General features: G+C 42.1%; 1 protein-coding gene across 1 annotated transcript in view; it reads right to left on the reverse strand.

The window, feature by feature from the left end:
* The window catches only part of NPHS1 (NPHS1 adhesion molecule, nephrin), a 201,363-nt gene that overhangs the window by 101,878 nt on the left and 78,502 nt on the right, over positions 1-20,983 (reverse strand). Inside the window, exons 12-16 of the mRNA XM_069201119.1 lie at positions 19,048-19,246; positions 14,164-14,293; positions 12,752-12,924; positions 6,762-6,902; positions 1,368-1,508 (exon numbers count right to left, since the gene is read on the reverse strand). Coding sequence (XP_069057220.1) covers positions 1,368-1,508; positions 6,762-6,902; positions 12,752-12,924; positions 14,164-14,293; positions 19,048-19,246 — 784 coding nt within the window. The remainder of the gene's footprint in view (positions 1-1,367; positions 1,509-6,761; positions 6,903-12,751; positions 12,925-14,163; positions 14,294-19,047; positions 19,247-20,983) is intronic.

A 20,983-nucleotide genomic window follows, 5' to 3' on the forward strand; every position in this document is an offset into this window, starting at 1 on the left:
GGTATAGTAGGAGCTTTGCATATCTCCTAGTTCAGCCTAGGCTGCTCTGCTATAGCTACCTCTATCAACCTAAGCTGCTAGAACACTACTAATCTACTAATAAGGGATAACTGGACCTGGCACAAGGTGTTAGTACCACAAGGTACCCACTATAAGCTAGGCCAACCTCCTACACACAAGAGTCAAGAAATTGAGTGGGTCCAGAAGTAAAACTTTTGTGTTGCTAAAGTTGCTGTAAATGGCCATGATATGCCCATACATGGTTCCCTTGCTCTCTGTGCCACTGGATTAAAGCTAGCCTAGCTGGTGAGGGGGTGATACCCCAAAACCGGTCCCAGGATGCTTGTTTCTGGTCTAGATAGGACTTGGCCTTGCAGTTCAGGCTGGACTGTTCCCGTGGGGAGCAGGGTCAAAACTGATTTGCATATGACTGGGCCCAAACTGGGTTGGCATGGTGAGCAAAGGAACAACGGATTTCACTCTGATCTGTGAATGGGGTGAGTGTTTGAAAAGTTTCATCACTCCATCCATCATCGTTTTGTGTTGCTGAAGTTACCATAATTGGTCAGGGTATCCCCAGACGTGGGCCTCCTGTTTGCTGTGCCACTGGATTCAATGTAGCCTGGCTGATGAGGGGTTATACCCCAAAATTGGTCCCAGGATGTTTGTTTTTGGTCCAGGTATGACCTGGCCTTGTAGTCCAAGCTGGACTGTTCCCTTGGGAAGCAGGGTCAAGACTAATCTACATATGGTTGGGTCCAAACTGGGGTGACATGGTGAGCACAAGAACAATGGATTTAACCCAGATCTGTGACTGGGGTGAGTATTTGAAAATATTCAGCACCCTGTCTATCATCATTTTGTATTGTAGTGGACACATCCCAGATTCAGGGAAAATGGTCTACTCCTCTGAAATATATCCAGAAGATGTAATATTTGTTTCAAAATGTAGATTTTCTATTAACCCTTGCTAGCTGTAGAATAAATGTTCAACATTCACCTGGTACTTAGCCGACCTATCCATGGCTACAGGTGTTGAAATAGATTTTTTGACACAGTTCCCACAGCAAGCCTTTGGTTGATAACACTGAAGGTTTATATGTAAAGGTTTGTGGTCATCTCTGGGGGAGAATTTGGAAAAGCTACATTTAACTGAAGATTGGATATTCTAGGAAATGTCCATGACTAGTAAGAATATTTTACTCTTTGAAGAATTTTTTTTCAACTGAACTTCCATATGTGGGTGGTTTTCTGTAATGCCTATAGCTTCTGGGTTTGAATTTGGGGAAAGATGATTGAATGCCAGCCATTTTATGCACAGTATTATTTTCCTTGGGCTAACACATTACAAACCCCTTATGACTCACATTGGACATCCAGCTTGATTACAGTCTGGTTTTCACCCTCTTCATTTTTGCAGTGAATCTTATAGTCACCAGCGTCCGCACGTGTCAGGTTCCAGATCTCCAGTGTTCCTCCATCTCGCAGGTGGTGTCGATGTGCTCCCTCTACAAGAAAAAGGGGCCAGGTCAAGATTTGAACAATCAAAATTCAAATGAAATCTACTCCTAAAAAGGACTTGACAATCAATCACATATAGTTATCACTATTGAATCAAAGATATATGTATCCTTTACTCTTCCATGACATACCTTGTGCAATCAGAAAACATACCAAAATTTACAAACTGATTTTATTCGGCACAAAAGTTGCCCATTTTAACGTGAGAGACATCTTACACAGTTTAATCCTTTAAAAGAAATTGAAGACCTAGTTGTTCAATCTGTAATAGGTTCCCAGTCCCCAAAATGCTGTGTTTGCATTGTCCTTCTACAGCGAAGAAGCCTTGACGATAATGACATTTATAAATAATATATAATAGATTGTAACAGAGGGTCAAATAAATTCATTTTAGGATGGGAAAACCAGTGGGGAAAACTTGAAAGCAACTTGTTTCTCAAAATATGGTACAATATATTTGAAGAGAAGAAAAAATAAGTTTTAACATGCAAATACACTTCTGCAATATATTTAGGCTCGTGGAAATGTACACGTGCTATTTTTACACATGAATAACTGGTTATACAATAGAACAACATGGAATTCACAAAGAATTCCAGACGTACTCCTGGGAATCTGTGACTGAACAGAGATCTTGCGATAGTTCCAGTTTTACGTCAAATGTGAACTTAAACTGATGGGAATAAACTTTGAACTTTGTTTAGTCAATATGGCTGTAAAGGCATCCCTTAAGGAATTAGTAAATAAAGAATAGATATTTAGAAAACAGTAAAAGGAGGATTCTTTTTTATTGGTTACACAGAAGGACTTGTTTTGGGTGAAAGATGTGAATGTTAACCATTTGCAGTTTTAGAAATTTTGGCCTTGAAAATACAGCCTAATTAGCAATAAAATTAAAATGTATTTATAAAAGTTAACGAATAAGTAATTACTACTTAATGTCAATATAAGTTATGTAGAGAAATGTGCAGTAAAAATGTATATGTGTCCGCTTGCTCTAAGGGAGAACTTAGCTAATTTTATAACTATATGTCCCTGGTATCACATTGAGCAGATTAGATTACAAATCCCTTCTGGGAATGTCTGGGTTTTAGGGCATTCACAAACACTGTCAGAGAGGTGTTGTTTTAACAATATATAGATTTAGATCTAGAACTGTAACTTTTATTAAGATAGCATTTCAGATCCAGGAAATAAATCATGATCTATTGAAAAATGCAGTTCCATGAGATATAGAAATGAGGAATTGAAGTGATTAAACATTTGTATATGTTTATTCTTGTACAAGCACCTGATTTTTAACTTGCACTTTGCAACTTTGAGCCTTTGCATGCTGCACTTTAATCTGTAACTCAAGCTTAATGATACACAACGTTTTGACCTGAGAGTTGCGTATTTGTGAATTATAAATATTGTAATATGTTATGAAGGAAAAAGTTACAATGTTGGTGTTGCTGATTCCAATGAGGGCAGTTTTATGTTTTTTCACTGAAATAAACTTATGATGATAAAATATATTTAAATGTTTCACAAATTAAAAGAGTGTTAATTTAATGTTAAAGAAATATTTTTCAAATGCTAACAATAAACATTATATTTAAATAATGCGCAATACAATGTAAATTTACGATAGACATTTTTTAAAACACAAAATGATTGTGACTGCAAAGCAAATGTATAGGTAAAAAAATGTAAAATGGAAATACATACAAAACTAAACTGGAGTAAAGAAATTTAAACCATTAAGGCCCTGATTATGAGCTCGCCAAACACTTGGTGTCTGGTTACTGCCTATGCGGCATCCCTTCTGCAACCCCTGTTGGCCCACCGGGAATCAGCCCACAACATTGAAGCCGGCTCATAATCGAGCCGGCGGCAATGTTGTGGTGCGTCGGGTGCAACAGCACCCGTCGAAGTTTTCACTGTCTGCTAAGCAGACAGTAAAAAGTGTAACAGGGCTGTCCATGGGGGCCCCTGCACTGCCCATGCCAAGTGCAGGGCAGTTCACAGGCCCCAGGGGGCCCCGTCTTCATCAGCTTTTACATGGCGGCGCAACCTTTTTCATGCCCTTTGTGAATGGCATGGAAAATAATTTTTCAGAGCAGGCAGTGGTCCTACAAAAACGTTTCATCTTTTCATATTGTGTTGCATCTCGTTTTCCTTTAAGGAAAATGGGCTGCATTACAAAAAAAAGCAGTCACAGACATGGTGGTCTGCTGTCTCCAGCAGCCCACCATCCCTGTGAGTGCTGCGAGTTGTAAAGGGGTCGCAGATGGTGTCAGGGACACCATCCTGCATCCTGAATTGCAACTTGCAAATTGCGAGTCTCTCAGACTCGCAATTTGCGAGTCGCAATTCAGGAATTTCCTACATCTGGCCCCTAATGTTTTACAGTCCCAGCGAAAGGGAGTCTTGTCAGTTGATTCATGTAGAAGTGCTGTTGAGAGGCCAATATTTTGTATTTCCAATTTGGCTAAGCTTACCTTGTAACCTGATACTCTGCCACATAGATCTAGTGTCTCCAAGACGCCATTAATAGAAAACTGATGATCAGTTAGAGTTATCCGTACATTGTACAATGGTTCAACAACCAGAGCATACAACAGTGAAGAGAGGAGACAGCCTTGTCGTGTCCCTCTTGCCAATGGAATATGTTCTGACCTCTCTCCATTGACGAGAAATGTTCCCATAGGTTGTTTATAGTTTGCTTCAGTTCAAATCTGCATATGGGGTTCCAGGCACATCGCAGAAAAAACTCGGAGGAGAACACCAAGTTGACCCTGTCAAATGCTTTTTCCGCATCGAGTGACACTGTCACTAGAGGAATCTTTCATATGGTGGCTTTCTTGATTAAGTGGAGTGCTCATCTGATATTGTCTGCTGCTTGTCTCTGTGGGATGAAGCCTGATTGGTCTAGATCTATTAGGAACGGTAAACGGGGGCATCTGTCTCTTGGCAAACACCTTTGTAAATATTTTTACTTACAAATTCAGGAGTTCTGTCGGCTGATATGGCTCACAATTATTATCAGGTTTGCACAGGTTATGGATTAAAGAGGAATTGGCTGCTGACATTGAAGACAATACTATTTGTGACTGGAGTTTAAAATTCAAAGGGGTCTCTAAAGAAGGTACCAGGTCTGATTAAAATTATTTATAAAAAACAATTGGTCAGTCCGTCAGGTCCTGGTGATTTTTTGGGGTGGAGTTCTTAAATGACTCTATTGAATTCTTCAGTTGTGGTGGGGGGTTCCAGGTTATTTCTATCAACCTTATTGACTATGGGTAGTTTTGCCACAGTTGTGACAACCTTGACCTCCTTCAAGTCAGCCAGTTCCTCATGGTAAAGATTTACATAAAATACATAGAATGCCTTGAGTTTGTCAAAACTTTTACTAAGAATGGTGTTATTTGGGCCATGAAGAGAGGGGATACCTCTTGAGACTGACTAAAGTTGTAAACGTTTGCCTCCAAGTGACCCAGATTTATACACTTATACGTAAAGTCACTGCTTAAGGTAGAGTAGCACTTTCACAGATTTCTCTGTGGCCAAAAATCCTACCTGGCCCCTGAGGGTTATTATCTTTTGCAGAGTTCTGAGTGATGCAAAGCTCTATAGTCTTCTTCTAGAATATTTGGATTGTCTACCAAGTGTGCTATTCTGATGTCAGTCTGCCCTTTCTGTCCCAAAATACAGTTTTAAAGGAGTCCCCTAGCGTATTCTGAGTTGTCTCACCCTTTTCATTTCTTGGAAGTATTTTGAGATAGCATCTTTTAACGTTTTCCTAGCTATGCTGACTTTAAGTTAAGATATATTTCTCAAATCACCACCGTCCTTTCATACATTAAGCCAGGGACAGTATCCCCACCCATGCTAGTATTGCATGGTCAGAGATCACTACAGTGCCGTGAGTGACAGGGGAGAACATTTTCACTATCTCCTGTGTGCCCCAGATTAGGTCAATTCATGAATAATACCTATACACATGGAAAAAGAATGTGTATTTTCGTTCTAAGGGATGTTTAGTTCACTACATATACACTAGACTTAGGTCCTTTAAACCATCTTTTAATTCCCTGGATAGCACCCCCTGTATGTATCTGTTGTGGGGATAGCTATCTCTGGTGGCATGAGGGACAAGCTTAAAGTCACCCACCTACATGAGATTATTAAACCGCCCACTCTCCAATCTTGTCCAAAATCGTGAGTCCTTGTTTGTTGCAGTCCTTGTTTAGGTTTGTGAGTGTAAGACTCTGGTGTTGAATTTTTCAGCTCAGAGGTTTTCCTGCCAAAGTCAATGGCTTCACCTGAACCTCGTACAACAGCTATCCGGATTCAAAGGGACTTTGTCAGATACAACCTTCAATATTGCACTGTCAGAATGTAAAAACTTTGACTGGGATATTCTGCCTGATGTATTTGACCACCGCTTCACTGCTGTCAGCCTGAAATTGCACCTAGGTCCCAGTGAACGGTGAGCCCTGGTTTCTGTTGGTATTTTACATTTTCTTGAATGTTTTGCCTTAAACCATTATAAATTATTATCTTCAGTTCCACTTATTGGATTGTAGTCATTTTGGTGTCTTTAATAGTAGCTTTATTCCTAATTTTTGGAAATTGGTTGTGGGATCTTTATTGACTTGTATTTTTTTTTGACTAGCTTAGTGTTTCTAAAATACTGTGTACATTTTCCAAACACAAGCTTGTCTGCTCTCTGCCATAGCTACTAGTGGGGGAGCCTATGTTTACGTTTTTTAAACTGTGTTCGACCTGACAAGATTTTGGAACTTATTACTCAGGTAAGACTCACATCTTTCCCAACTAATAACCTAATTTCTTACAGCTAAATTGATCAGGGGTCTTCTGAAGTTTGAATTTCCTATGGCATTCACTCTCTAGGCTAGAGTTTAGATATTGTATTTCACTCACACAACTCCAAGATATATGCATGGATTAATAATTCACAAAACCCCTTGCTAAACACCAGGATTGGGAAATTTCCATCTGCTACACCAGTGCTTATTTAAATTGTTAGGAGATGAAGAAGATGCTTCCTTTCTCTGCTAAGACTTCAAACATTAATGTAACCTACAGATGAGGAAATAAGAGGATAAGCACTACTTAAACAACCACTCAGGCCTTTTGATGTTTTTGAGTTAATCAGGTCTTAGATATGGTTAACTCCAGAGTGCACTTAATAAGTGTTTTAGCCACTCACTCACAGATGTGTCCCTCCTCACCTCTGATCAAGTTCTCCCCTCTGAAGCTCCAGGTGTAGTTGATCTTTGGGGGATTCGCAGACACCAAGAGAGGGAGCCTCACAGCTCCATGCTCCACGGCCGTCACTACCTTCAACTGTGCATCTGAAAACTCTGGTGGGTCTGGAGACACAAAATGGACAGTTAAAGAAGAGGCAGTGGATAGTCATGCCTGCCAATACCATTTTGGCAGTGGTTTCTGATGATTTGACAACAAACTGTGTACAAAGAAAAATTGTAGTAACATGTTTTAACTGTTCTCAGTAACAACATGTATAGTTAAAATTGTATTTTCCCTAACTACTCACATTAAAATGTGAAAATGATTTATGCCACATAACCCAAAATAATGGCTTTAATAAACGACTCTAATTTTCTAAACATAAACCTCCATTATTTTATACCGTAACTCCATGCCAGTGTACCAAAACATGACCCATTATAGAATGTGATCTAACCACAGATAATAGAATGTAAAGGTTCTAGTTCTTTTGAAAATCATAGCTATCAATTGTATACCTATATCATTTTTAATGCTAAGCACTGACAAAAACACCTTTCCAAAATTCCACTGGAAAATATGGTTTGCCAAATTTGAAATAAAATCTAGTTCTCAGGTTAACACTAAAAAGTAATCCTTGATACCAGAGTGATCAAGATAATACAGAATAAGGGTGCATTAAATGCCTCTGAATTTTGCACTAAAGAACTTTTATAGGCTTAAATAGCTTGTGAAGTCAAGCGCTCACCCCTTATATCTGACTCACATCAGCTGGGGTAGTCATTAGCAGTCACTTAAACAAAAGAAATAAGGCAATCATCAGTTCTTTGAGTTGGGAATTTGTAAAGTACAATAAAGCATAAGGAACACTTAACTACAAAAGATGTGGTCCCTTGGATCATCATTGGGGCCCTTTGGACCGAGACTGTGAGGAATGTAATGGGGAAACAGGACCCCTGTCCCAAAAGAGGTGGTCTTGGTGTTCCTCCATTGGTTTATTTGGACTATTGCCGTTTTACAAACTATTGGCATCTTCACTGACATGCAGTGTTTTTGTGGTCTCCAATTATCTGCTGTGCCTTACATTTCTGAACTCATCCTCCCTCACTTGATTGCGCCATAACAAACCCTTAGTTAGTTTATCAGCAGTCTTCCTAGTCTGTGGGCCCACCCCTATGTATGTCATCACTTCTGCATGTACCGTAAGTGTGGGATGTTCCTTATTTGCACTCTGTCTCACTTTCCTGTCAGTGGTGGCATGAACATGTGAGAGTGAAGGAATAGAATGGTGAAGTAGTGAGGTATATTTACCACACCTGCACTATCCTCTCAGTCACAGTAGATTGGAATTGATTGATGGAAGAAGCAGACTGGATCCATGTGGATAATGTTCAAGATATTCTCATGTGCCATGGTGTCATACGTTCCCACTGAATACTTTGCAGACTTTTATTTTTGTAAGAATATTGCCCTCCTTTAAACCTAGATCTAGATGGAGCACTTTACTGCATACAATACGATAGTGATAATCAAACCTAACCCCTAGTCCACAGCAACCTTAATTTGTATGGTTACAAACAGAGAAAGTGTGTCCTAGGTGGATGAGAGGATATTTGCTGCATGTCTCATTCTGGTGGTCTGATGTTAGATGATTTCCTGAGCTCAGAGACAAAATGGACAGTTAAAAAAGAGGTAGTGGATAGAGTCATGGACTGAGGATTTGTCAATCTATTAGGTTAAGATGACCAGACACTTCTCAGTGATTTTTGGACTGTGGGGGTGTCAGTGTTGATGTGGTGATATATTTTCATTGTACTTGGTCTTTTTTTGCTTTGTGACTAAGTTAATCTTTTTGATGCTCATTTGTATACAAAAAATAAGTCTGTAACCACAGTACACTTTCTTTTGTTTGTCTGATTCATTGACAGATTAATTGTAGCATTGGATTGTGTGACCATCATAATTCTAAATAGAGTTTAAATAATTCTTCTGGGAACATTTTGTTGTTTGTACTTTTAGAAAGTTGACAGTTTCCTGCTCTATTTGGTGTCTGCAGTCTGCTCCTGGGTCACATGACTGGGAGTTGGTCTTTGTATATTCCTAGTAGACAGCCACACAATGGAGGGATTAGGTGTGCGAGGATGGGCCATCACTGGCAGAAATGAGGGGGAGCTGGGCACAGACTTGAAATCAATGCATTGTGCCTGCACCCAGGCTGGAGCCAGGTCCGGTGAGGCAGGTAACTCCAAGCACTTCAAAGGGAATCAATCACTCTAGGAACTTCTCCTATGTCAAGGAAAGCATCAGGTATAAAAATAGGACCCCCAGACACACTCTTCAGTTCTCCTTCTGGACCGGTGGAAGGACTCTCAAAGAACTGTCTGCTGCTGTGGCTTGCTGTGTACTTCAGAAGAATGCTTTGCTGCCCCTGGAAGGACTGTTCTGCTGCCTGAAGCCTGCCTTGAACCCGCAGAGGCCTGCAATGCTACTTGAGCCCTGTTCCATTTCTTGAACTGGGGACTACAAGAGTGTCTCCAAGGGCTAGATAGCTCGCATCCTGATCATAGCCCCAGGGACAGAAAAGGCTCCAACCACCTTGAACCCACACCGAGTCCCAACTTGAGCGAGTCCTGACCCTCTAAGCAGTTCCCCTCTGCACCTGCACCATCAGAGTGGTAGCTAAGGTGCCCAGAAAGCCAAAATCCCAAACTTGGGTCGTAGAAAAATGTTTGGCTAAAAACTGCTCTGAGAACTAAGAGGAGGCCGAGACCAACCTGCTCATCTTTCTGCACAGGGTGCATCGCCGGTGGGTCTGACTTTAGGGCTGCTCCTTATACGTTCCCCTCTACAGCAGCAAATTCAGTTCAGCGGTCCTTCGCAGAAGAGGTATCTGGCCTCGTGGAGTTCTCACCAGCAACAGCTATCAGCTTTGTCCCACTCTGGAGGTTTTCAAATTCCAAAAAAGAGATTATGGGTCTGATTTAGATTTTGGGGGAAGGGTTACTCTGTCTTACTGGTGACGGATATCTCGTCCGCCGAAATGTAAATAACATTATTTCCTATGGGATTTATATTTTGGTGGACAGGATATCCGTCACTGTTGTGATAGAGTAACCAATCCGCTGAAATTCTTAATCAGGCCCTAAGTATGGACTTTGAAATCCTCACCGCGACTTTGTCCAGCAGCTCCCCGACGATGACGCCTCCTCCTTGGACACTTCCTGCAGCCTAGCCCCACTGAACTTCTACCTTCTCAGATAATTTTTGTCTAAATTTCTTCTAAGCCTGAAGGTAAGCGCCAACTGGTTTCAATTGACTCCTTGTGTCTGACTGTTCTATTGTAGCCGGCTTTATTTTTTTACTTTGAGTCGGTCTCGCATGACTAGATGTCTGCGGATGGTGCTTTGATCTTTTAGGCGCTAGATTTTTCCTTAAACTTTAAAAATTCATCACTCTGCTTCTATGGATTGCGCTTTTTTCGTTTTGGCCTCAAAAAAATGATTAAACTTTACATTATTTCTCTAAATTGATGCGGGATTTTTCTTGCGTTGTATTTTCACTTTATAACTGTTTGTGAACTGCATAAATACTTTACACATTGCCTCCAAGTTAAGCCTGATTGCTTTTGTACCAAGCCAACAGAGGTTTAAGCACAGGTTAATTTAGTGACTTTGATATTTCACCCTTACAGGGACTGTGGCTATTGCTTGAGTGGGGTTAACACCCCAGTCAACCAACAAGACCGTTTCTCACAATAACTATAACATATGTATTGTTAAATTAGGTCTCATAATAATCCGTTCTCAAAGCAGGTTGCAATCCAGCATATCATACTCAGAAATATAGTCTGACATAAATATTCTGTCCTAAATATAGTTTACAAAAATATGGTTGCATTAGGTGTGGATTTACTATTATTAACTTAAATGCAGAATTATTTTTGTATCATATTCATAAACATACATTTACAACCAAAAAAATCAGTTTTGTATCAGCCAGAAATTCACAAAGGCATTCCTGGCAGGCGTAAAGTCAAATATTGGTGCAGAAATTTCACCACGATGCAGAGTTTTCAAAGAAAGAGCATCACATAAATGCCAATCAAGGGATAGGACAATGGGTACTTTAAGTGTCCCCAAGTGCAATTAGACTTGGAACTTTGCGAACTCCCACAAAAATTTACATTTGTAGACATTCACTAACTCCTCTCATACCACTTTCCTCCGTGGAAAGATTTGGATTTTTACTCGAGCCAAGGGTTCGCGTAAAACCCTTTCCAGGGTGGGAAGGGGAATGGATCACCCCCAGATCTGCTTGAGATATGGGGGAACTGGTATATCCACGGGAAAATATATTTCTCTACAAAGAAAAGTACAAGTGTACATTTACACAGAGGATCGATTTACTCCTTTGTTGAGTTCTATACTATGAACAACTCTGCACCATGAGAACAGGACAGGTTGGGAAAGGGAATGCATCACCCCAGATTTGCTGAGGAGATAGGGGAATAGTTTTCTCCATGGGGGAAATATTTATCCTACCGAGAAACAAAGTGACTATTTACACAGAGAATCCCTTTACCCTTGCATGGAGTTCTCTGCTATCAAGAACTCTGCACAGCAGGAAAACGATCTCAAAGAGAAGTTGCACGACTGCCCTAGGAAATATGCACCTTGCCCAAGTTTCTTTCCAGATGCCTGGAATGTTTGTGAATTCCAGACATTTGTAAATCTGCACTTGCATGTAGGTGGTCTGTGGGTTCAGATTTTCTAATTTCTTTGGAACTCACAATCATTTATGTTAACCATTATTCTGAATATGATATTCGGGTACTATAACCTCTAAGAGGAGTTTAGTATTTAATGTGATTTTTAAATCAATTGCATTAAATTACTTTTATTTGTTTATAAACCAAGGATGGGACACTTTGCCCTGACTCCAATAAAGAGCCTAACATAATACCTAATCTTAACTTTTACCCAAACAATGGATTTTTTTACAAATGAATTTCAATTTAATATAAGCTAATTTTTATGAACAATGATACTTTTAACTTAACCTCTAATGCTAAACATAACACTAACAATAACAAATTGCAATTATTTTGAATGAATACGTTTAAATATATTTAATGGAATCATTTATAAAAAATTTTAATTTTGTTAATATTAATGTACTAAATAATGGTTATATATTTATTTTTTTAACTCTTTTGTCCCTTTGCTGATTTAATTGTGTACAATGTCATGGTAAAGAGGTTAATGGTGTTGAGGGAAAGTAATTTCTATCTTGTTCAGTTAATGGCCTTCAGTGATAATTTTAGAGAGGTAATGGTATCCCCTTCAGCAATAGGTGTAGCATGGCAGGTGTATGGCTCTCCTAGGTGCTGCTGCTCTCCTATAGGGCAAGTAGGGAAAGACCTTTGCCTGAATTTATAATCTGCATCCGGTCAGTGAGGGTGTAGTTAGGTTATAGGCTTTACAACCAGGTGTTGCAACCCACATGGGCAACATAGCCTCAATGGTGTACACGCACAAACCTCTGGCTGCTTTATCCAAAAATATATTACTGAGTTTACGTAGAAGAATTACAATACTTAACCTCGCTTACACATGAAACTAACACTTATGAATTTTCTTTATTATTAGTTGAATAACTTAGTCCTTATTCGTGACTTATGGGGCGCCACTTCACCTGTGAACAGGAAAAGCCAAGCTGTACACACAAACAACTGTTCACTCCTTTTACTAAGGTAGAGTAGAAAGTAGGGAGAATGACTGATAGCTAACATCACTCGAAGAGGAAAGGTATCCACAGCTGAAGCAGAAGAAATAAAGGTGTTGTTCTCCTTAGAATATCAGGAAAGAAGAAGACAGACACAAGTAGTGTTGGACCACAATTCTCTGTTCTCCAGCGGCGATCTGTACCACACATCCCCACCATTACCAATCCCTAGAGCCTGGGTACTCACAGAGGATGTTAAGCTGGTGGAAAGTGAGAACAGCCTCATTCAGGACAGCGCTGTAAGCCTGGCACGTAACACGCCTGCCATTATCTGAAGACGAGGCAATGAGGGTCACCCTACCCAAGGTGGATATGCCTCCATACACTGCATTCTTCTTCCCCAGATCCACTCCTTTGAGTCTGAAAGATAGGCATGGACATAAAAAGTCAGGGATCATTGCTTCATGAGTCAGGGTTTATTCACAGAATGATGTCAACTATCTGCTCTTTGCACCACCTGTGGTGGATAGGTCTGTTGCCAGCGCTGGCTTTGGTGGAAAGGTTAGTTGTCACTGACGGCTGTGATGGATAGATGAGTTGTCACTGCTGGCTGTGACTGACAGCTGAATTGTCACTGCCGGCTGTGACTGACAGGTGAATTGTCACTGCCATCTGTGATGGACAGGTTAATTGTCACTGCCGGGTGTAGAGTGCAGTGGTGAAGAATGCATTGGTGAATAGAAGAGTAGTGTGGGGTAGTGTGCATTGGCATAGAGTAGAGTGTTGTAGAGTAGAGAGGTGTAGATTTTACGTGGCAGAGTGGAGTGGTGCAGAATAGAGTGCAGAGAGACAGACTGGAGTGCTGTGGAGTGGAGTGACATAGGCCCTGATTCTCACCCTGGCGGTAATTATCGCCAGGGCGGAGGTCGGCGGTAGCACCGCCAACAGGCTGGCGGTGCTCCGCCGGGCATTCTGACCGCGGCGGTACAGCCGCGGCCAGAAGCGGAAAGCCGGCGGGGTACCGCCGACTTTCCGCTGCCCGTCTGAATCCTCCATGGCGGCGGAGCGCGCTCCGCCGCCATGGGGATTCAGACACCCCCTACCGCCATCCTGTTCATGGCGGCTCTCCCGCCATGAACAGGATGGCGGTAGGGGGTGCCACGGGGCCCCTGGGGGCCCGCAAAGTATTTCAGTGTCTGCTTTGCAGACACTGAAATACGCGACGGGTGCAACTGCACCCGTCGCACCTTCCCACTCCGCCGGCTCAATTCGGAGCCGGCATCCTAGTGGGAAGGTTGATTTGCCCTGGGCTGGCGGGCGGCCTTTTGGCGGCCGCCCGCCAGCCCAGGGCAAATGTCAGAATCACCGCCGCAGTCTTTCGACCGCGGTGCGGTGTTCTGACGGCGGTACCTTGGCGGACGGCCTCCGCCGTCCGCCAAGGTCAGAATGACCGCCATAGTGTGGACTGGTGCAGAGTAGATTGGAGTGGCGTAGAGTGAAATATGAATCAGTGATGGATAGGTTAGTTGTTGCATGTGGTATATCCAGTGAGGTTAGCTCTCACTACCAGTTACTGTGGACACATTCAGGGTAACTATCGCTATTGCTGCGATGTGCAGGTTAGTGGTCAGACACTAAGCAATGAGACGGACACCTTACATTTCCCCATCCTTGAACCAGGAGAGCGCAGATAATGGGTTACTGCTCCCTGAAATGCAGTTTAGGGTGATGGTCTGACCCCTCCGTACCGTCTTCGCTGTCGCTGTGATATTCACGTTGATGGCTGGGACTGTGAGTAAAGACAGGGCTAGTTAGAACATATAGTGGAACCACTCATGACCATGCAAGATACAGGAGGAGGTAGCCCTGCGTTAAACCTTTGATTATGTTTCTTTAGAATCCACTGCGCCTGAAAGGCCTGTAAAGCCATAGAAATGTCAGGATGTAAAGAATATCTTAGGTGTTCTGTGTGATCCTGAGCATCCCCTTTTCACCTACATTATAAATATATTTGGTCCTCTGGTTGTGTCATTGAGAACTGGGACTGAGATCTGGTTCCAAAGTAGATGTGCTCCTTGTAGGTTGCGTATCGAGTGTCCCTTTGTGTGCACTCTTCTGAGGTTGTTCTGCTCCGAAAGAGTGAGCTTGTGTGAGGAGTGCCAAGGCCTATGCTTAGTGTAAGGTAAACAAGGCAATTGCCTACTGTGGCAATCAGACTGGATTGGAGGGCATTAAGTGAAGATATTTGCTCCCCCATACTGTCCGCTAATGATTTAGAACTCTCTATAAATGGTATCCAAGAATCTGTCCTAAGTATTTCCCTGGAGGAGTGTTAATGTCAGGCTGGATGGAGGAAGAGAGAGTTTGATGAAGGTGGTCATGACAACAGGAGGGCTGACTGAGATGATGCAGGATAAAGGAAGGAACCTACAGCAGCCAAGGACCAGGCGAGGCCTGTACTCGGCACCCACCACTGCCAATAAGAAACAGGCTAGGGAAGTAGAGGGCTTCACATCATGAAGGAGCAGAGTCCTTCCACTGAGACCCCAAACACTGAACTATAGTTATGCCTCGCACTTTCCGGCTGCACCAAGTGGAGCTGCCCAGGTGCCATGTGCCTGAATCCTGCTCAACCACAAGCTCAGGAGTGGTTAAAAGGCCAGAACCAGAGGTAGCTTGTGAATCTGCTAGTAACTATCACAGCAGACCTTTAACAGTGCACACCAAGACATTCCCTGCAGTGGCAGGCAGTAGTAAGAATAATTAAACAAGCATTGGCAAATCAAATAGGTCTCGCCTATGCAACAGCTGTTGACTTTACCAAAATAATGTAGCTGTGTCGTACACTAGTGTGGCTGTTGTTCTGCATGGCTAAAGGGTAAAGGAGAGTGATGTGGAGTGTCATAAAGTGGAATAGCCTGGAGTGTTATGGAGTGGCGTGGAGTGGTGTAGAATAGAGTTGAGTAGCGTGGACTGGAGTGAAGTGGAGTGCCATTGAGTGTTGTGGATGCCGTGGAAGGAGTAGAGTGTCATAGAGTGGAAGGGTGTAGAGCAGAGTAGAGTTGAGTGGTGAGAGTGGAGTAGAGTGTCGTAGAGTGGAGTGGCATAGAATGTCATAGAGTGGTGTAGAGGAGAGTTGAGTGGCGCAGAGGGTGTTGCAGAGTGGAATAGAGTGTTGTAGAGTGGAGTGGTGTACAGTGGAGTAGATTGTCATAGAGTGGAGTGACATAGAGAGAAAGTAGAGAGGCATAGAACGGAGTGGAGTGGAGTAGAGTGGAGTAGTGTGTCATTGAATACAGTGGAGAAAAGTGCCATGGAGTAGCATAGAGGGAGTTGCGTAGAACGTTATAGAGTATAGTAATTTCGCAGAGTGGCACAGAGTGGAGTAGAGAGTTGGACAGCAGAGTGGCACAGAGTGAAGTAGAGCATCATAGAGTGGAGTATTGTAGATTGTAATATTGTACAGTGGAGTAGATTGGCATAGAGTGCAGTGGCATAGAGTGCATTGGTTTCAAATAAAATAATGTAGAGTGCATTGGCATAGAATGCAGTGACATAGAGTACAGTGGTGTAGAGTGCAGTACCTTAGAGCAGTGCAGAGTAGATTACAGTGGCGTAGAGTGCAGTGGCTTAGAGTATAGTGATGTAGAGTAGAATGTTTCAGAGTAGAGTGAAATGGCGTAGAGTGAAGTGGTTCAGGGTAGAGTTGAATGGTGCAGGGTAGAGTGCAGAGATGTAGAGTAGAGTGGTGTAGAGTTCAGTGGAGTGGAATGCAGTGGTGCAGACTAGATTAGAGTGGCGTGGAGTGATGCAGAGTATAGTGCCATAGAGTGCATTGGCGTAGAGTGGCTTAGAGCTGAATGGTGCAGAGTAGAGTGCAGTGGCAGAGAATAGAGTGGTGCAGAGTAGAGTGGTGCAGAGAGCAGTGGCATAGAGTACAATGGTGCAGAGTAGCGTGGAGAGACTTAGAGCACAATGGTGTAGAGTGGCAGAGCATGTAGTGCCGTAAAGTGCAGTGGCACAGAGTAGAGTGGTGTTGAGTTCATTGGCAGAGTGTCCAGTCCATCAGAGTAGAAGGTCATTGAGTACAGTGGTGTAGAGCACAGTGGTGTAGAGTAGAGTGGCGCAAAGTACATTGGTGCAGAGTAGAGTGGTGCAGAGAGCAGTGGTGCAGCGTAGAATAGAGTGACATAGAGTGCAGAGATTTCGAGTTCATTAGTGTAGAGTGGCAACATGTGCAGTGGCTTTGAGTGCAGTGATGCAGAGTAGACTGTCGTACAGTGCAGTGGTGAATATGAGAGTGGCACAGAGTGCGTTGGTGTGGAGGTCAGTGGCGTAGAGTGGTGAAGAGTAGAGTGGCGTGGAGCACAATGATGTGGAATAGAGTGGCATAGAGTGCAGTGACGTAGAGTACAATGGCATATAGAGCAATGGTGTACAGTGATGCAGAGCAGAGTATAGTTGGCGTAGAATGCAATGGCATAGAGTGCATTGGGTTTGAGTAAAGTGGTACAGAGTGCATTGGAGTAGAGTCTAGTGATGCGGAGTAGAATTCAGTGGGGCAGAGCAGAGTGGAGTGGCGCAGAGTAGAGTGGAGTGGAACAGAGTGGTGTGGTGCTGAGCGCAATGGAGCTGAGTGTAGTGGCATAGAGTAGATTGTTTCAGAGTTGAGTGAAGTAGTGCACAGTAGAGTACAGTGATGCAGAGTAGAGTGGCATAGAGTGCAGAGTAGATTAGAGTGAATGTTCCCAAAATGCTGTTAGCTAACCAGACAGGTCTGCTTTCTAGTTGCTTCAACCTAGAAAAATGCTGCCCATCAGCCGTGGATCCAACCGAATTGCCTTGGTAAAACGCCTGCGCCAGGTGGGAAGGTGTGGGCACATGCTCCGTGGTGAGCTAACCAGATGAAAGACTTGGGTTACTTTAGCAGCCACATCTATCCTATTGACTGCTTAACATGCTGTGAAAATGATCTGTGCAGCACAGAAGAGGCTGGATGAGCTGCCACTTGTGCTGGTTAATAGCATGCACATTGCTTTTTAAAACAGCAAAGCTGTGCTAACAAGTGCCATGTAAAAATAAGACTGACACCCACGTCTGTCTGTGTTTGTGTGTGCGCACATACTCAAGGAAGGGAGACTGTGAGAACACGTACTTGCTATTTTCAGCTAGGCCTGCCCATAATTCTAATTTCATAAACTGCTAAAAAAATAAAAATGTCTGGTAACCCAATTGGGTTTGAAGGTGAGGCCAAATGGCTATCCTGGGCCACCCTCTGCAGTGTCACCTTAAGGATTTTGGGGGCCCTGGGTAAGACATTCTGTGGGGCCCCTGTTCACAAACAACTTTGAATTCTATTACTAATTGTTAGCTAATACAAGCCCACATGATGCCAAAAATATTTAATAATATGTTAAACTTTGTTGAGATATGTCTTGCCTAGAACACCAAAAATCCTTAAAATGACACTGAGAGTTAGAAATAAAGGTAGGTAGAGAGGTTTAGATAGTCAAATGGAATAGACAGATTTGAGAGAGAAAGTTAACTTTCCCAGGGGGGGCCTTCGGAAGGTGGAGGCCCTGGGCAATTGCCCACTTTGCCTATGCCTTGAAACGTCTCTGATGTCTCTCTGGGGTCGCTGTTTATGCCCACCAAACAGCAGGGAGGGCATTGCAATAATTGAGAGCAGTAAAGCTACATATATTTTCATATTAGGCTGCTAGCGCTAAAGATAATCCTAGGAGCTCTGAGAAAGAGCCAAAGCAATGTACACCTTACATTAGTGTCCTATGACCAGCATCATTAACAATGACTCAATAGGGGATTAAGTGGGAAAAACGTATGGCGTGATGTGTTGATCATAGACATGGATTGCTTTGGGTTAAAGGACAGTGACATTTCATCATTGGACCACACCTCATCATCATGGCTCGTGAGGGTCCAGACAGTGGGCTCCTCGGTGCTCTTTAAAAGAGATAGGTATGCCTCCTAGTTCGTAGCTCTAAACTTACAAAGCCTAGGGCAAGACCCTCAATGCCTCGCATATTTAGGATATCAAGTTTAATTAGGTTTTATGCATGGTTATTATTTTACATTTTGTACATCATTTTAGAGAATGTTTTTATTAAAAGATGATTATTGTTTGTGTGATTGTGTCATTTTAGCAAATGATTTTATTCAAAGATGACTAATGTTTGTGTGTTGTATATTGTTTAAAGACTTATGGTAAATAGTCATTTACTGACTGACTGATAGCGTGTTAGTAACCTAGATTTGTCTAGTTATGAATGTAGGAAACATAAATGGTTACACCTTGCCTGTATGATACAACCAGCTGGTCATCTGACTAGTAGGGGCTAGTAAGACACCAACCAGGCTGAAATAGCTTCACAGGTAACACTGGTCCACCTGCGGCAAGGTGTAACAATGTGTTTCTTTCCTTCTAGCAGTGGCAGAGGATCCCAGTGTGTTTCTCTATGAAGTGGTAAGATGTGTCTTACGCCCACAACTTTATTCCCAAACCCATTTTCTCTGATCACTTACATTGCACATTGAGTTGTGTTTGCGCAGTGAGGGGTGGCGTCTTGCCAACGCTGCTGGCATTGCAGCGGTACCTGGCCAGGTTGTCATTGGGTGCTGTGATAATGACGATCTCCTTGGAAACGATCTTGCCAGAGATGATCTCTTTGGAAATGATCTTGCCAGAGGCAATCGGGGTACCCTCCTTTAGAGCCTTGTCATCCTAGGGATAAGCCAAGAGGTAAGTTTCAGTGCAGGAGAAGACATTTGATATGATACAATGTCGGGGCTCACCATGGTGTATGGGAATAGAACCATCTCTGATATACCCAGAACAGGTGCCCCCTTTTAGCGAAAAGTGGTAGTTCGAAGGTCTGTGGGCAAAGCTAGTGTCCCCTGGAAGACAGAATTTGACCACACAGAAGGCCACCTAGCAGGTGCCACTTTTGGAACAGAAGTGGTACTTTCTGACCTTGTAACAGATGCTTCATTGAGGAAGGGATTTATCATCCTGTAGTTAAAATGGGGATATGTTGTGACTCTCTACACACAGGGGGAGGCATGCCCAGTCACATGCAGCTCTATACATGCAGGAGCTGCTGTGTGGATCTATGTAGACAGCACGCGCTGCCCTTGCTATTACCCCATTTTGAGGAGACAGTACATGTTATACACATCTAGGAGAAACGTAAAACTGCTCAAGTGAAATGGAATAACAAACCCCGGGATAAAGCTGCTCAGATGATTTTTAATTACCAGAAGGCATAAGGCAAGCATTTTGCATATCCTTTGATCAGTTAATTGACTTTAACTCATACTTTCTGTAATACTAATATCCTTAGGACAACATTATTACATTATTTATTCCTTTTAACTGGCATACTTTTAGTGGTTCCAAGAGGCTGCAAAACAGAATTGCAGGCTGGCTTCTTCTTTATTATTCTTTACACATACAGTTCATGGGTGTGGATATGTGCGTGGGTAAGTCTTATAGTCAGTAGCAGGGCAAATACCCGCACACACACACATACATAGAAAGACACAGACAGACCGATACACACACACACACACACACTGTGCTTGTACAAAAAAAAACCTTTACCTCCTCGCCAACTTCCATTGTTACCTGTTCAACCCAGTCATATAATTAATTGGAATGTGAGTGAGTGTTGCAAAGCTCTAGATTTCCCAATCTTTTCACTTCTCTTCTGTAGTGTTGTATATTTTTATTAAGAAGTACATGTCAATATATAAACAATACATCAAGACGTGAATTAGACAATACATCAAATCATAGTTACACAGTAACACACAATTGAGTTGTAAACATGATCAACTATCAATAGATAACAATAGCAGAGATATAATGGATTCAGCTGTGTATTAGATCTTTGAAAGAAGACCTGGAAAGAAAATGGGAGACGGACAAGGTAAGGAGGTGATGTAGACTCTATGCAATATAGACTGAACAATATATTAAAGCTAGTTAGAAGATTAAAGATATATTATATAAATCCACAGATAAAATATTTCAAAAGGAGAAACCCCTACAACCTAAACAATATCCAATATATCAGTAATAAGTCCTAACATACAAATAACATAATGACAACAGTATGAATACAATAATAATGATGATTAGTTAATAAGGAGATGAAAATTAAAGGAATTCCCGTATTGCATGTCCTAATTAGGAAGAAAAATCTTAAGTAGAATGTGTATTAGCTAGAAAGGATTTCCAAACTTGGATGAAATTCCAACATCATCCCGCAATCTGTAAATGAGTTTTTCATATGATGTTATTTTATACATTTCAATTAACCATTCATCATGTGTAGGACTTGTGGTACTCTCTAATGTTGTAATATACACATTTTTGCTACATTGAGTGCAATAGCTATCAATCATCTTGTATGATTTGTTACACTTGGGAGATCAGTAACATCATGTAATAGAACTC

The sequence above is a fragment of the Pleurodeles waltl genome, chromosome 7, assembly GCF_031143425.1.
Source record: "Pleurodeles waltl isolate 20211129_DDA chromosome 7, aPleWal1.hap1.20221129, whole genome shotgun sequence".
NCBI classification, from domain to species: domain Eukaryota; kingdom Metazoa; phylum Chordata; class Amphibia; order Caudata; family Salamandridae; genus Pleurodeles; species Pleurodeles waltl.